Source organism: Acanthochromis polyacanthus, chromosome 9, assembly GCF_021347895.1.
Source record: "Acanthochromis polyacanthus isolate Apoly-LR-REF ecotype Palm Island chromosome 9, KAUST_Apoly_ChrSc, whole genome shotgun sequence".
Lineage (NCBI taxonomy): Eukaryota > Metazoa > Chordata > Actinopteri > Pomacentridae > Acanthochromis > Acanthochromis polyacanthus.
In genome coordinates this window covers 21,035,611-21,053,507 of record NC_067121.1, presented here as the reverse complement: position 1 = coordinate 21,053,507, position 17,897 = coordinate 21,035,611, and the positions used below count along the sequence as shown (strand labels likewise).

General features: G+C 40.8%; 1 protein-coding gene across 12 annotated transcripts in view; it reads right to left on the bottom strand.

Moving 5' to 3' along the window:
- rock1 (Rho-associated, coiled-coil containing protein kinase 1) overlaps positions 1-17,897 on the bottom strand; it is a 56,520-nt gene that overhangs the window by 8,446 nt on the left and 30,177 nt on the right. For 2 of the 12 annotated variants that reach the window (XM_051952849.1, XM_051952855.1), the window contains exon 27: positions 377-542. The exons of 5 other annotated variants lie outside the window; for them this stretch is intronic. In XM_051952849.1, coding sequence (XP_051808809.1) covers positions 377-542 — 166 coding nt within the window. Of the gene's footprint in view, positions 1-376; positions 543-634; positions 827-938; positions 1,028-1,111; positions 1,206-1,337; positions 1,504-1,674; positions 1,779-1,868; positions 1,939-12,369; positions 13,945-14,658; positions 14,867-17,897 lie in introns of those variants that run through there. 5 more of the 12 variants (XM_051952853.1, XM_051952852.1, XM_051952844.1 and 2 more) reach the window with 5 other exon arrangements.

Here is a 17,897-nt window from a genome sequence, read left to right as displayed (position 1 = left end):
TAAAATTGGACTCTAAACTGCTTTTAAATCCCTACAGGCATATATAAAACACCAAATAAAATGGAACAAACCTGGGAAACAGACTGATTTCAGCAGCGACAAAATGCTCAAAAAGCTCTTGCCTGTAAAAATGCTAAGTCCAATTTTTTGTAAAACATCATATACAGAGAGGAGTTATTGAGGAACGGTGTCCACACAAATGATCTCATACCCGGGACACAGTAACTCAAGATCAGCAACAATAGAAATCTTAAGCACTCAACATATTTGAATTAGACGCTATGCTGCTACAAGGAAACACGAAGAGGAATATACTGTGGACTGAATAGTGAAAGTATCAGGATCAGTGTCCAGTCACACACAGCTGTGCTCATACCTGCGATATTACTGTCCGTCTCATCTGTCTGCAAGCTGGTGACGCTGGAGTTATCCATTCGCTGCTGCAAGTCATTGAGTTTCTCCCGGAGCTGTTCAATGTCACTTTCCTTGCTGTCCAGCTGCATCTGGAGCTCATTGCGATATGTGCATTCCTCAGACAGTTGCTGGTGGTAGGAAGGTGAAAAGATGGGGGTTACAACCAAGGAATATTCTACATGATCATACTAGGCTGTAGAACGCTGTCTTAGCAACCCACCGCCTGCATCTCGCTCAGCTCCTTCTGGTATTCGATGGCCATGTGGTTAAACTTCTCCTTCTCCTGATTAAGCTCCAGCTGAAGCTTGCGGTTCTCCTTCTCCTTCTTCCGCAGATCAGCCGTGCTGCCCTTCTTCTTCTGGTCCAGCTTCATGTCTTTGCGATTCATGATTTCTGCCAGCTTGTTCACCGCCTGACAGATCGATGTCGATAGAATAGTTGGAAAGCATCAGCCACCGTTCCCAGCGCATTCAGCAGGTGCATTAGAAGTGTTGGTAAATCTCACAAAGAAGGTGGATCTTTACCTGTGTCTTCAGTGTGCGCTCTGTGTTGAGAACCTTCTCATAGTTCGCCTTGATTGTGTTTGTAATCTCTTCCTTCTGAGCCGCATACTCTGAAAGGGAAAAGGGACTCGGCTTGTACAACGACATAATTACAACATAGCAGGGAGACATAAAGGTCAACAAAAGGACAGTACCTTCCTCCTGAGTCCGGAGCTTCTCATTTAGCTCAGTCTTCTCTTTGCTGAGGTTCTCCACATCTTTGGTCAGAGTTTTATTGGATTCCTCAAGCTGTGTCGAAATTAGAAAATTAGTATTTTTCCCACTCAAGTCATACTTTCATTTACTCAGACAACATGATAAAGTCATTGTGGAGGAGGGCAGCAAACTGCCAGATGGAGGAACATTTTAGATTCCGCTCACCCGCGTAATAGTGGACTCTTTTTCACCAATCTCCTGCTTATGTCGAGTCACTGCTTTCTTGTTCTCCTGGCTGAGCTCAAAGTACTGCTCCTCCTGAAGAGCCCGAGCAAGTTGTTCTGACTCGGCCTTGGTCACGGTCAGATCCAACTGGGCAGACAGGGAGTCCCTGTGGCCAGAGAAAGGACAAAGTTTGTTATAGCTACTTATAAAGTTAGTTTGAAAAAATCCCCCCCCTCAAAAAAAAAAAAAAAAAAAAAATCAGGCAGGCCAATAATCATCATCACTTGGTTAAGTAAATCTTTGAGCAAACATTCAAGAAGAGAATTTCATTTCTTACCTTTCACTGCTCAAATCCTGCACCTTTTTATGAGTCTCTTGTACCTGCCGGTTTCTTTCCTCAATCTCCTCTTTTAGTTCCTTAACCTGAGTTTTGTAAAGCGTCTGAGGGAGAAAAGGCACATCGTTTAGCTGGTAGTCTTCATACTGGACAACGAGGACAAGACATCCTGAGACTCTCCGATTCATACTTACAGAAAAATACTGTTCGGCCTCAAGCTGGTCCTGAAGTTCCCTCATCTGTCCCTCGTTGCCTCTATATTGTCTGTTCACATGTCACACAAATACATTAGGTGCTTCATTTCATTTGTTTTTTTAAATATTACACACGTTTATATGCTTTTCAATGCACTTCAGCAATAAAGACCTAGCCAGCATGTAAGTCAGCCCAGTCCACCCATGTAGTAGAATGAGCTGTCCAGAGGATTAGCAGCTGAGTGGATGGAGCTGGACTGAGAGTCAACCCTAATCCTGCGGTGTAAACACGGTTGCAGAACAGCTTTGGCATAGTCATGCTCTAAGCTGGAATAATAGCACTTATTTTAAAATAGCAGGCAATTGTAGAGCAATTTACGCCTTGACTTTCAAAGAGACTTACTGGGCAAAGCAGCAGTAACAGAAAATTAGAACTCCTGGCTGGAGCGACTGCCAGATTGTTTCCGAGGAAAATCAACAGGCTCAGGGGTGTAACCTATTTTCCTTATAAGGATAATACTAAATGTATTATTTATTATCTCAATAATCCCAATTAGATTTATTTAATCTAAATCACTAAAATAATTTGTCAAATAATATGATTAGTGGACGGACAACATAAATTACATTTCCTGAGGAAAAACAAACAAGTTTTACAATCACAAGAGATTTTACTGCTCTAATTCAGGAAGACCACTTACTTGGTCAGACAGCGAAGATGTTGACATGCAGGCCAAACTGCTGCTGGTGTCCTGGCAGGACAGAGAGGGCACTCAAGCTACGGTGGAGAACCTGGTCACAGCTCTGAACGCTGCAGGGTTCTCTCAGATTGCAGACAGCCTCACTGAGGCTTAAATTTACTTTAAATAATCTGTACCTCCGTAACATTGTTGCAGCATCCTCTTTCATACCAAAAAAATTGGAGATTACATTTTTTGTATGTAGCATAGGCTGGCAATTTTTTCACTGTAGAAAATCCAATGTTTTCCTAAATAAAGAAAACTGGACATTCTCACGTGTTGGTATAACAGTTTATTTTCACCACCTATGAAAAGCGATCAGTCAATAACTTATTACAGAGTGTTGATGTTCAGTTCTTACACATTGTGGCAGGGTGATGAGGAAACCTGCACGGAGAAAAAGTGAAGCATAGCATTTTAAGGGTATAGATGTCAAAGTCTGAAATCAGTGTCAGCGAGAACAATACTCAAAGCTTACCGAGCAAACCGTGGTTGAATCTCAAGTCTTTATTTAACTGCACACAGTTCACCACAGGGACAACATGTTCTTAACCATTTCCCCCCAAAGAGCATTAATGAAGATTTGGCAGAAAGAACCTCATCTGTCAATACATTGGAGAACAATTCCAGGAGATGATGTGAGCCAAGCACTTTAAAGACCTGAGATTGAACCTAAATTTCCCAGAGGGCCAACAGGTGAACAAGGGCAAGTCTTACAGTGTTTCGTAATACATCTGAGAAGACACAAGCCAGAATGTCAACGACAGCCGCTTGGCTAGGCAATTTTTGTACAAGTTGATTAAATGACTAAAGAGAAATATTTTGCTTTTATGACATGAGCACCTTATCAAAGGCTTTAAAAAACATACAATGTGTATAAAACATTTAATGAAACTGCAGAGCTAGACTTAAAAACCTCTAAAGGATCCAGTCCATGTGCTGCTTCACTGGGAAACAACTGTTTACCTTCTTTCCTTTTGACCCATCCCACGTAGTGACCTGAAGAGCTGGAGCGGCCTTGGTGTGTCAGCACAGCCTGAAGGTCGTAGTAACCGCTGTTGTTTGAACCAAAGTCTGCAAAACAGTTTCACTTCCTTAAATTCTGACTCTGCTTGATATCCACAGCAACGTTTAATTACTCCACCAAGGAATGGCAGAGTTATGTGAAGATTCGGTATCCGTACATAACGTACACATGCATAACACGCCTGTGTTCAGCGCAAGCTCATTTTGTTTGTGGGTGCATCTATATTAAATGGGCACATTCTATATTGCCGTGTTTTCTGCCACGAGTTTTTTCAAAGTTTTCAGCCATTGGAAATGATACGACTGAGGAGCGTTGGCAGATAACTGCAATCTATGATTGCTTTTCTTCTTGTGATCTTTGGTAAATATAGGTCCAATGACCAATAGTATAAGTACAGTCAGAGAAAAACACTGCCTGCCTTTTGAAATAAAGAGCTAGATGATAAACATTGGTGAAAAACATTAAAATCTAAAGTTTGCTCTGCCTATGGAGAACCAACACGAAATGTGATGCTGATGATTTAGACTGCAGAACCGACTTCCGCACAAAAACAGATGTGCAAATGTGAATTTTTACAATGTAAACAAGAAAAGCAGTACTCTGCCAAGGCTGCTCAGTTGTATCATTCCCAACTACAGTAGTGGTGCAACGGATCACTAAACTCACGGATCGGACCTCAGATCAAGAGTCACAGATGGGATCATTTTTCGGATCAGCATGTCTATGACATATACACACATGTCGAAAATATTCGGCGCTTGTCTCTTCCCTTTGCCTTCGGCCCACTTCGGCTCATTCCGTCGTGTTCGGCTCATCTCGGCTCCTCCGTTCGTGTTTGTTACCACCACCCGAATGGCCAGGTTGCTGCCGACTCTGACGTCAGGCTTCACTTCGTTGCATAAACACAAGACAAGACGCTGAAGACCTCCGCTGTTTGGGAATTCTTCAGTTTAACTGAAGAAAAAACGAAGGCAAAATTTGGACCCGAGACCAGACGAACGGATCCAAATATTCGGGCTGTCTCCGCCACAAGCAGCGCCCCCCCCCGTTTTTAATAGGGCCCGAATATTCGGAGGCCAGAAACCACTATTCGGGACAGCCCTACTCGCCATGTCTGCCCTCTTCCTTTCTCCGCTCGCCATAAGCTGCGTGCGGACGGAGCACAACTTTTTTTTCTTTTTTTTTTCCAGAAATCGATCCGTGGGTCATGTGTATGCCGAGCCGATGACGTCAATCAGAACGGATCACGGATCAATGATGATCCGTTGCCCCACTATTCCCAACGGATGAAAACTGTAATAAAATACTAGACAATTCCCGCTGGCGGAAATTGTGGGAGGGGCTCGGGCCATTTGCCCGTCGGGCCTTCGCGCGACCCCCATCCAGAGAGGCGCATTACTTCGTTTTCCGGTCCGTTGCAGGCTTTTATTTTGAAATTGTGCTGTGCTTTTATTTTGAAAGGCAGAAACAGGAAGATCTCACCTGGTCAAAATTTGGACTGGAGTTACTGTAAAGGCTGTGTGAAGCTGAGAGGTTTAACTGGTGTTTTCTGGTGTGTCGAAGGCTTTTATTTTGAAATTGTGCTGTGCTTTTATTTTGAAAGGCAGAGACAGGAAGATCTCACCTGGTCAAAATTTGGACTGGAGTTACTGTAAAGGCTGTGTGAAGCTGAGAGGTTTAACTGGTGTTTTCTGGTGTGTCGAAGGCTTTTATTTTGAAATTGTGATGTGCTTTTATTTTGAAAGGCAGAGACAGGAAGGTCTGACCTGGTCAAAATTTGGATTGGAGTTACTGTAAAGGCTGTGTGAAGCTGAGAGGTTTAACTGTCGTTTTCCGGTCCTCACATCCTGTGTATGTCCTGGGGGCTAAGCCCCCCCGTCCTGAAAACCTAGTGACGCCTCTGCGGCAGAGGACCTCATGGTCTGAGAGGTTTTTTTTTTTTTGCTCAACCCAGGGGTTTTTGGAGGCTTCTCTATGGAAAACCATAAATCCCACCATCACAATACATACATGCCTGACAAGAAGAGACTTGGGGCTTTTTTTTTTAAGACTAAAATGAAGTCTGTAGGAATATGACAGGTGTGTGTTACACATATGCACGTTATGAACGGATACCGAATCACATGACCTAAATATGCAGCGGGAAACACCCCTACCGTTTAATCAACTGTCTCTTGTATCATTTTCAACAGATAAGTCCTGATAAGTCCACAGCAGTTGATTTGCAGTAGGATCACAGTCATGTGATCGTCAGCAGGGAAGTGATGTAGTGTTCACTTGTTATAGTTACAGTGATGCCGTGCCGCTATCTCGCAACAATCCAGAAACCTTTAACAAACCCGTGGATCCCGACCATAGGCTGCATCACTGCCACAATCTAATCAGTTGGTCCTTGTGTCATTTCTGACCTTCCCTGAAAATTTCCTCCAAATCTGTTAGTCCGTTTTTGCATGATGTTGCTAACAGACAAACATATGCCAAATTACTGGCATAGCCCCTTAAGCGGTGGAATTTTCTACACTTCTACAAACAGTTATTGATAATGACATGTGGCATCAGTTACATTTCTTGGTGTAGATTCTCCCTTTAACAAGTGTATTCGTGGTGTTAGTGTCGCATTTCAACCTACCATCCTGGAATGAGAAAGGCTCGTATTTCACTTCTTTAGCTGAGTCTGGCTTCTTCAACACCTAACGCAAGGAGAAAATAAACAGACACACAGAACTGGTAAATTATGCTGAATGTATAAACGGGAGCCCATTTATTACCAAATAACTGAAAAGAGAAGAGAAAGGCAAAAAGGACAGCTTAGCCAGCCACAGCTTTGTTACCTTTTGCTGCTGTTTCTCTAGCTTCTTGTCCTCGACCTCCTTGAACTTTGACCTGACAGGCAACATTTTCTCCTGGAGCTCTGCGGTGCACAGCTCGTAAACATCCAACATGAGAGGGAACTTGACATCCTTTAAAATTTTAAAACAAGGAGTTAAATGGTGATTTCTAGTGAGCTCTGGTAGATGTCAGAAATGCTGCTGGCTGAAGACAAACCTTTAGAACTTTTGCATTGACCGACTCCTTCTCTTTGTAGAAAAATCTAACCATCTGAACAGTCAAGTAAGCAGGCAGACGGCTAAGTTTTGACTGGTGGGAGAAAATAAAAATAATCCACAAGGTAAATACATTTCCCACTCAAGTTTGCAAACAACTGATAATACCACTTGTATCAAATTATAACAGGAGACTACAGGGGAAAGAAGCACTTACTGATTTTATATACAGGGCATTTCTGTCCAAGGATGCAGACATTTTTGTGATTTCTTCCTGCAGTCTCTGGAGGGGCAGAAACACGATTAGACCCTTATTACCTTGGTGCTAAAATAACCATATGTGAGGTTGTCATGTGTGCATTTCATTCATTCTCCTCCCTCAGACTACACCTGGGGAAATATAAAACTTCTAAGAAAGGTTTTAAATAGCCAAGCTACCAAAGGTGAAAGACAGCTTCTAAAGTAGATCTCTGTTTGCACACCAGCCTCTGCCTGATACATACCAGCCTCAGTCCTGTTGCAAGGTATTTGACTTCTTGGTTGATGAAGCAACTGAGCTGCAGCTGGCTTTCCTTGCCCTTGATTGGCTCTTCCTCCTCCGACTCTGTGCATTTCATGCTGAACAGCAGAGTTAAGAAAAAGCCTTGGCAGAGTAACACTGCTGCTCTTTAAGACCTAAACTTCTTAAGTCAACCTGCACTGAACCGAGAAATAAAGTGTAAGATGTGATCAACGACGACACAAAGCAAGGATACGAAGTTTCAAATTCTACACCAAAATACTGGTCGATGAAGTTCTTCTTCTGAGATGCAGCTCCAGCTCCACTCTCGGAGTCAGTCTAAATATCGGAAGAGGGACAATGAAACATGTTATTTGTTTTAAATGTAACAATCACACAGCTATCTTTTGATTTTAGAACAACACTAAGGGTTTACCTCCATGGCAGTCTCTGGCTCTAGTGGCTCCAACTTTTGCTGAAGCACTCTCATCATCTGCAGCCAGCACTCATTGGCATCCTGAGAGAAGAAAAACGGCAAAATAATGTCACAGCGTGCAACGATGAGCTTTGTGACATCATAAGACTTTTGATAAATGGTGCACATACAAAGATTGTAGTGACTGTAAGAAGTGGACAGCTGTGGAGAAGAGTTTACCTGCTGGAGGTACTGTCCCTGGTCCCCCTTCTCAGCAAACTGTGGAAAGGCCATGTGAAGAAACTGCAGCAAAATGATGGGTGGGAGGCTGGACGAAGTCTTGTCCATGGTCTCGTACAAGTCACGAAGGGCTAAAGATGCAAAAATAAATGCATATTCAATTTATTTGCATTAGTAAGTTCACTACATCATTGAATGCCTGCTGTATTACAATTCACTGTGCTTCATACCTGCTGTGATGTACTGTGAAGGGGCATTTGCCCCTGAAGATCGCAGAGCTCCTGAATACCTGTAGAGGGAGACAGATGATTTCAGCAGGAACAAAATGACACCCCCCCAAACAAAAACAAAAAAAACAGTCTTTATACGAAAGACAAAGATGATTTTAAACAATGCAATTCAGCATCTTACATCACTTTTGCGTATTGTCAATTTATAATGTAACTACTACTAAATATATTTTGAGATCCATTAACAGCAGGAAAACAGACCTCCTGAGTGCAGTCTTGAGCTCTGGCACAGAGCGTAGACACTGCACTGTGGCATTCATGTAGCAGGTGTTGCCCAAGTTTGTCAGGCCACAAGGCAGCTCCATCTGAAGATGACAAAGACCACCAATAAATGACCAAGATCAGGGTGAGCTTCTCTACAGCTATCAAAGTTTTTTTTTAAAAATTAAGAAGTATAATAAAGGCTCTGTCTTCTATTCATCAATGAGCAGAATCATCATGCACAAGAGATCACTTTAAGAGATGACAATACAGAATCAACATGTCATTTTGTTTATATTTTCATATTTATCATGTCATTTACTCCAAACACAATAAATGTGTTAGCAGCATAGCAAATGTCTTCATCTTTTCCAGATACATTTTCCGCATTCCAAGGTTATTTTAATTTTTTGTGAACGTATTAACTATTGAATTGAATTAACAGGCCTACTTCCAAGATCCCTAAGTTTTCAATATCCTCGAGGTATATGGTGAGCCACCCTGCTCCAAGGAGCCATAAACACACACGCAAAAAATATTTTTAAAAAAACAAACATTTGTGTGGGTTTCACACAAAGAGCTCCAGCTGGCACTGTAACAGACAATCCAATCAGCACCTCTTGTTCCTTTTAAAATGCGGGTCTCAACTAGGAAAACTGACCATTTCACAACTTAGATGAGACTGCAGACTAAACAGCAGCACATCGAGTGACACAGCAGTTTGTAAGTCATGCTGCACTTTGAGTATGGCACATACTTTCCTCTCAGTAAAACTGTTTTGAAGATACTGCTACAACTTCATGGCAATAGCAGAATGCCTTGCTGACTGCAACCTAAGTTGTAATTTCTCTCTGAACCACATAAATACTAAAGTAATGAAACTTTTCAGCAACCAGTGCACTCAAAATGGTGCACTGTACATCTGCTTCAATCCGTCTCCTACTTGGTAAACATCACACTGAAGAAAATACATTCAAACTGGTCACGTCAGCACAGAAAGCAATAATCACTATATTTGTTTGAGGCACACTGGTAATTTTCAGGCTTACTCACCGCTGAGGCCAGCTGCTCCTCTGTCATGTCCTCTACAAACATGGGCCGGACAGCAGGCTCCTCAGGCAGGGCGTCTGCCGAGCCCATCATCAGCAGAGTCATTCCCTGCAAAAAGAATAAAACACAAGTCAATAACTTCTTAATCAGATTGGAGGTATAGCTCTGAAAAAAAGCTTATATGCTTCCTAAAACAGCTCCAATACTCACATTTTTCAGTTTAATGTTTCCCCACTCATCATCCTAAAATGGAAAAAAAAAAAAAAATTTATTAGCTCTTTATCATTTATAACAGATGTGATGTCAAGTCTTATGAAAAGACCAAAACCATCAATATCATTATGTGTTGAAATACCTAATAGAAAATAATCATAAATACATTCAAAAATATAAACGCAACACTTTTGTTTTTGCTCCTATTTTTTATGAGATGAACTCAAAGATGTAAAACTTTTTCCACCATTTCTCTCAAATATTGTTCACAAATCTGTCTAAATCTGTGATAGTGAGCACTTCTCCTTTGCTGAGATAATCCATCCCACCTCACAGGTGTGCCATATCAAGATACTGATTACACCATGATTAGTGTTTCCCAAAGCCTAAGATGAAATCCTCAAATGCCTTCTTTTGTCAACAATTCAAAGATATTCAGTTGACTGCCATAGAGGAGGAAATAAACCACATGATATTCATTTTTAAGAGGCTGGAAACAGAAAATCGAGACCTTATTTTCCTGTAAAAAATATTCCAAAATCAACTATTCAAATAGTTGACAGCTAAGTAGACAACGACTTATTGCAGCGACCGTTATTTTTAGCTGTGGATTATTGCACAATTGTTTTAGTGAATGTTTACAACTGCAAGACAGCGCATGACTGATCAACTTAAAATAAATTTAAGTACGCTGACATAAAAAGAACATGTTACCACATGTAATGATGTTGCTCATTAATGTGTTTTGAATGACAACAGAATATTATAATTCCAAACAGACTTTAGCTATACAGGCTATACGTGTTGAAGAGATCAATTGGTTGGATAAATGGTTTTGGGCTTTAAATAGGATCTGCTTACAACAACAACACAAAATAATATTTCTGGATAATTTAATAAAAGAAAACCCCCAGCACCTTATTTTTAAAGTGTTGATTGTTGTTTATATACATACCTTGAGAGTGCCTCCCTTCACCATGACCTTCTGTCTGTCTGGCTGAACTCCTGTCAGGGCAAATAGCTGAGCCTTGAAAACCATGGGTGGCTCCTCAGTGTTGAGCTCCACTGCATCAAACTTCTCTTTGCCCCATTTCACATTTACTGTCAAAACAGAAGCGGTACATACGCCTACATATTAGCCTACGAAGGATAGTGATGGGAAACACCAAAACTTTGTCAAACTGCGGCCATGTATGACACAGCAACTAGTTAGCAACAGTGAAGTGCTTCAAAGGATCAGGCAGCTAGTTAGGCAGTCATTTAGACAAAAAGACAAAGTGAAAGCTAACAAATACAGTTTTGTGACTGCTCGTTTAGTGCGATAAAGCGGTTGACTAGGTTTTCTTAGAAACTCTCAGTAGACTGCTGTCGTGTTAAAACAGAAAAGCCGTGTGCTCTAAGAATTGTTCGTCTCCCACCATCCACAACTGCAGTCAAATTACGTATCAAATGTACACTCGTGATAGGGCTAGCTTTGTTAGCATTGCTACTTGAGCTGCTAAAAGGCGTGATTCCGGTATTTTCGTACTGGTGACAAATCAGACATATAAAGTGCTTACAATGGCAAGAACTTAGCTAAAACGTCCACGCTGTGATGAAAATAGAAAACATAAAATAACTATTTAACTACCCCACTTAAATGCTACCTTGCTAACTCAGCTAGCTGACAATTAGCGGCAGTAGCTGTTTTCTGGTTTGTCAGTTGCCAGTTAGCATAGCCGGCGTTGCCAAAAACATTCACTGAACAGCGCTAACAATCAGCAATACGGTTGCAGTAGTCCAATATTTTTTTAAATGTTTTCTTATGTCATAGTGCTGCCTTCTAAAATAACTCCACCAGTGGCCTAAAGAATTAGACAACTGACAGACTTCCCGGTGCCTTCCACTGTTAGCATGCTAACTGCATATCACGCTAAAGATAGCTAAGGTAACAAGCTAATGTAAATTCTGCTGCTCAACTAAAACACGTGTAAGGATTCGCGTTTTACTGTCTTTTCCCATGGCAATGAATTTGCAGTGTTAAAATGATATCATACCTGTAAACACCGGCATATTTGGCAACCTTTTACTTCCTCAACTCTTATTTTTTTCCTGTTTCAATCCACCGGGGCGCGAATGAAGAGTTGGCTAGTTCTCAGTCTGAACTTCATTCAAACAGAATGACGCTGCAACAACACGCTGGGAACTTATCGACGCGCTCTGACATCTGCTAGACGACCTGCTGCATGCAACACATCCAGGCCGCGCACACACACCCAGATGATCTTTACCCAGATCCATCCAGACGCATTAATTATCGTATTTCTGAGTCATGGTTCGTAGGCCTCTTCAGTGTACGAAACTCCGAACAGATTATAGTTTTCTCACTAAATAAAAACTCGCCTGAACTTGTTTATTCCTATCACTGATTCACCATGCATGGGCTAACTTCCCTCCAGTCTTTGTACAGTGCAGTGTGTTCAGTTGTATTCTGCCCAAAGATGATTTTTGGTAATTTGATGAAAATTTACTTCGAATTACTAAACATGCAACCACAAAACGGAAATATTAACGGTCTTAATCCTAGATGTTGCAGAAAAATACAAAAAAACCCACTCTCAGGCCCTCAATAAACCAGATTAAATTGTGTTTCTTCATTATAAATGGCCAAATTCACAATTAAATCCCCATTCCAGGTATTTTCCAGACACTTAGCCTGTATTGGAAAGTGCCTCGTGTACAGGCTGATGATAAAAATGTGAAATGCATGATGGGTATGGTCAGTGAAAACTAGAATACGATGAATGATAAAGATATGTTTATTGACATATCCATCAGTGCGGACTCCAATGCAATTTAACCATGCAAATTATCCAAGACAAGAGTAGATCATAGTTCCAGTGCTTTTTTTTTTTTAACTGAACAAAAAAGTTACAAATAAAAAGACTGCGGAGGTATTCCATAATCCTTATGTCTCTCTCATTATTTACACTGGGGGGGTTTGCATTAATGGGACATTACCATGTTAGAGAAACAACTTGCATTTGTTAACAAGCACAATCATTGACACAGGTAGGCTCGCTTTAGGTACATCCTCCTGAAATTTGTCACATGATATGATCTAAAGTCTGGGGCCTTTGTATTGACACAAACTCTATTGCAATGTGTCCGTAAAGAGGTAATCTAATATATATATTTTATATACTCAAACCAGAGAAAGTAAGTTCTGATAAAACCACAAATGTGTGGCAAATTCTTAAAAAATAAATGATGGAAGAGTTAAGATTTGTCTTGTTTTGGGAGAAAAAAAACAGATATGGCAGTAAAATCAATATCCAAACGTTAAGGCACTAGGTGGGCCAAATGCTACACCTGTTTAGTCTTCTACAAATAATTTACAGTCAAGTCAAACAGTGCAGTTTTACATTTGTTAACTTAATGTTTTCCTTTTGAACCATTTATCTAGGAATCAATGTAAGGCAATACATTACAAAAAAGAAAAAAAAAACAATACAAGAAAAATATTACAGAGACAATGTACCAAATAAACAGAAAAAAAATCCATTAAGTTTTAGGACTCCTATATGCCATTACAATGGAACTTTCCTTATGGCTTGGAGCAATAAAAATAATTATAATAAAAATAATGCATAGATTTAAATGATGATCTTGCATGCTCCTCACTCAATACTCAAAACATCTAATACTCATGTCCCAATACGCTGCCCCAAACCTGATAACTGACTTGCAGAGTGATAAGAGTAAAAGGCAAAAAGGCCAGAGACATTAGACGAAGGCATCAGTCATTTTTTTTAAGCTGGAAACAAAGTATGCTTGCATTTAGCTCACGTATCTGTCAGGTGGGCAAAGAAATTACTAAATAGATCCTCATTTTCCGCCCCTGAGTCAACCTTTCACTGCAGATCTGCAATCCCTGTATGACAGTACCTTAAACTGAACACATACTTGCAGGAGTCCCAGCAAAACCCCCTTTTACCTTCCAGTTTCCATTACAACTGTCATATGATATGAAGCACAGAACGTCTACATGACATGAGTCCCTCCATCTCTCTGTTGTCCATCTTTATTTCAAGACGAGTGTGCCATCTTCTGGTAGAAATGGAGAGCTGCGAGTTTGTCGAGTTGGCTGATGAGTTTCTCTTGAATGTGGAAATGCAGATGGATAACAGGCTTTTCAGTGTCCACGATGCCTTTTATCTGACGTGTGTTGCATTTTTCCAGCGCTGGTTAATTATCAATATATATTTTTGTGTTTTTAATGAAATTTCTATGTAATACAGGTTTTCCATTTTTGAGGATGAGGAAGGAGGGAAAGTTTAGAGTCCAGAAAAAAAATCCCAACGCTTCAGATGGTTAGCTGAAAGAAAGAACAGAGATAGGTGTCCAGTAAAAGAAAGACAACATCTTTACTTTGGTTAGTAACCCAGCCCGACACATACAACAGAAAAGCTGGCTTACAGACACTTCAACACCATAAACAGCTTTGCTTTGATAGGTAATGTCCAGATCCTTAATGTGGACCACTCTAATGAGAGTTGCAAAGTGAGTCGATGAAGTTAGTTACTGAACCCAAAAACACATTAGTGCCAATTAGAAAAATCCCAAGTGTCAACTGGATAGAGCCCAGGAGTCAACCAACGAACCAGGATGTGTCTCTCGTGTTAGAAACACCCAGTAACACAATTAATAAATAGACAGGTTTAAAGTCGTAGAGAAAAGTCTAAAAAAAAACAAAAACACATCAACATTTTGTGAAGAAGTTCCTGTCAACAAGTGCTGGATGTTGTGTCTGCTGCTTGGAGGCTGGACTGCGCTCTGCTACAACACAGGAGACAAACAGCAGGTCATGTGACTGACTTGACCACATCTCAGCCCACAAGATGGGATTAAAAAAAGACTTCTTACTGCAACGCACCTTCACTTATTGCCTGAAAAAACACTGTGCTGTACCGTATGCTATGCACTTATCTATTGTTATTTCAACAGTAGCGTGTGGAAAATTATTTACGTGCAATTAGAATGAAAAGGTTCAGAGAAATGGTTTGAAAGCTTAATTGTCTACAGTAGTTACCTCAGCTTTCCTGTATTGCTTTTAGGGTTCTTGCGGAAGGACTGGTTGGGTCCAGAGCGAGTGGACATAGAACGAGGTGAGGCTCTTGAAAATGTTGATGGTGGTGTCTTAGGAATCTTCTTTCCAAGGTGGCCAATCCATTTCTTCTGCTCATCTTGGGTCAGGGCCAGCAGGAGCATGTCCCGGGCAGAGGTCACGTCGTAGTTTACTGTAAGAACCAGGCAGACAGTGTTGCAGATTAACAATTAAGTCTGACAGGTAAGACCTCAACTAGCCAGCAGCTGCCACCTTTACAGCCACAGAGCAACTTAAGATTAGCTTCATTATTAATTCACCTGATAAACTTTCTTTGAGTAATAATGTTTCCAAGCATACAGTGGGTACGAAAAGTATTCAGACCCCTTGAAATTTTTCTCTCTGTGTCATTGCAGCCATTTGCCAAAATCAAAAAAGTTCATTTTATTTCTCATTCATGTACACTCAACACCCCGTCTTGACAGAAAAAAAAAACAAATGTAGAAATTTTTGCAAATTTATTTAAAAAGAAAAACTGAAATATCACATGGTCAGAAGTATTCAGACCCTTTGCAGCAACATTCATATTTAATCCTTTAAGCTTCAGTCAATTCCAGCCGTTTTCAATACAAAAAAATCGCTAATATTCTATTTTTAAATAAAAAAAAAGACAAAAAATACAGGGAATATTGGACGGGCATCGCGAGGTGCATTTCCTTGAAAATGACCGATTCGGGGATTTTATACCGACTTCAGGACATGTTTTGGACAAAATAGTTTACTGGCTTGTGTTGTCTGGATGTAAAAGGTTGGATTATGGCCGTTTTTTGTGGAATCTTTTTTTTTGTGTGTAATAATGAACCCGGAAATGTGAGTTGCGCTGTGTGCGTTGAAGCCGTGTATAGAGAACGGATGGATGAATATTCGTTTTTGTCGGACAAATGTGTTTTTCTCACCCGCTGTGGTAATCACATCTGAAAGTGGTTTATACCGGCGGATTCGTGAGAATCTAAGCTTTCCATTGGCGTATAGTGTTTGTATAATCGTGTTTGCAGCCTTCGGACATTCTTGAAATTCCTTTGCAAATTAGTAGGTGTACCGCCGGCGGTACACTGAAGCTTAAGGGGTGAACTCACATGCTGTCCATTTCTTCTGATCCTCCTTGACATGGTTCTGCTTCTTTATTGGAGTCCAGCTGTGTTTAATTAAACTGATTGGACTTGATTAGGAAAGGCACACACCTGTCTATATAAGACCTTACAGCTCACAGTGCATGTCAGAGGAACTGCCCAAGGAGCTCAGAGACAGAACTGTGGCAAGGCACAGATCTGGCCAAGGTTACAAAAGAATTTCTGCGGCACTCAAGGTTCCTAAGAGCACAGTGGCCTCCATAATCCTCAAATGGAAGAAGTTTGGGACGACCACAACTCTTCCTAGACCTGGCCGTCCAGCCAAACTGAGCAATGGTGGGAGAAGAGCCTTGGTGAGAGAGGTAAAGAAGAACCCAAAGATCACTGTGGCTGAGCTCCAGAGATGCAGTCGGGAGATAGGAGAAAGTTCCACAAAGTCAACTATCACTGCAGCCCTCCACCAGTCGGGGCTTTATGGCAGAGTGGCCCGACGGAAGCCTCTCCTCAGTGCAAGACACATGAAAGCCTGCATAGAATTTGCCAAAAAACACATGAAGGACTCCCAGACTATGAGAAATAAGATTCTCTGGTCTGATGAGACCAAGATTTAACTTTTTGGTGTTAATTCTAAGCGGTATGTGTGGAGAAAAGCAGGCACTGCTCATCACCTGCCCAATACAATCCCTACAGTGAAACATGGTGGTGGGAGCATCATGTTGTGGGGGTGTTTTTCAGCTGTAGGACAGGACGACTGGTTGCAATTGAAGGAAGGATGAATGCGGCCAAGTACAAAGATATCCTGGAGGAAAACCTCTTCCAGAGTGCTCAGGACCTCAGACTGGGCCGAAGGTTCACCTTTCAACAGGACAATGACCCTAAGCACACAGCTAAAATAACAAAGGAGTGGCTTCAGAACAACTCTGTGACCGTTCTTGACTGGCCCAGCCAGAGCCCTGACCTAAACCCAATTGAGCATCTCTGGAGAGACCTCAAAATGGCTGTCAACCAACGTTCACCTTCCAACCTGACAGAACTGGAGAGGATCAGCAGAGAAGAATGGCAGAGGATCCCCAAATCCAGGTGTGAATAACTTGTTGCGTCATTCCCAAGAAGACTCATGGCTGTACTAGCTGAAAAGGGTGCTTCTACTCAATACTGAACACAGGGTCTGAATACTTCTGACCATGTGATGTTTCAGTTTTTCTTTTTTAATAAATTTGCAAAAATTTCTACATTTCTGTTTTTTTCTGTCAAGATGGGGTGCTGAGTGTACATTAATGAGAAATAAAATGAACTTTTTTGATTTTTGGCAAACGGCTGCAATGACACAGACAGTGAAAAATTTCAAGGGGTCTGAATACTTTCTGTACCCACTGTATTGAAAAGTGATCAGATCCCAAGATGACATATGCAGGTTACCTGTCTTACTGAACCAAATGAGATTGAGTTTATAATTATAAAACAGGGCAATAAGCACAAAATATTCACATTAAATTATAGATTTCTATATTTTGAGTTTTAAATTTAGCAAATTGGTTAGCAAAGGATGTGGGTAACTTAATGACAAATTCACTAAAAATACAGACATCTTAAAAATGAAGTAAACAGAATAAACTTAAAGCACAACTAAAAACCTTAAGTAGCAGATAAATGAGATATGGATAAAAAAAATGCAACTTCATTTTAGTTATGGCAGTGTAAAGGTTTCTTTCTGACCTTACGTAGCACAAGGGAGCTAATTTTATCAGTAAGCTTCCCCTTTTGTTTACACATTTTCAGAGGCACAATACATGTCCATGCCAGTGGTTTCACACTATTCCACTGATCAACAAGTGGTAGCCATCACAAAGATATGCTGCAATTTGCCAACAAAATCTAGAAACAAGAACACTAGCTAGTAAACATGAATGTAAAGAATACAGAATTTAAAACAACAGCTTGGACATAATTTATTAGGCTGCATTCAACATATAGACCAAAAGGATATGCACAGTGTGTTGTTGTGACACTGAATTTAAGCATAACTATTGTTTGTTTGCTAGAAATCCCCAGGAGACCTGCAAGTTAGCTGCAATAATAACCTCCCCAAGATTC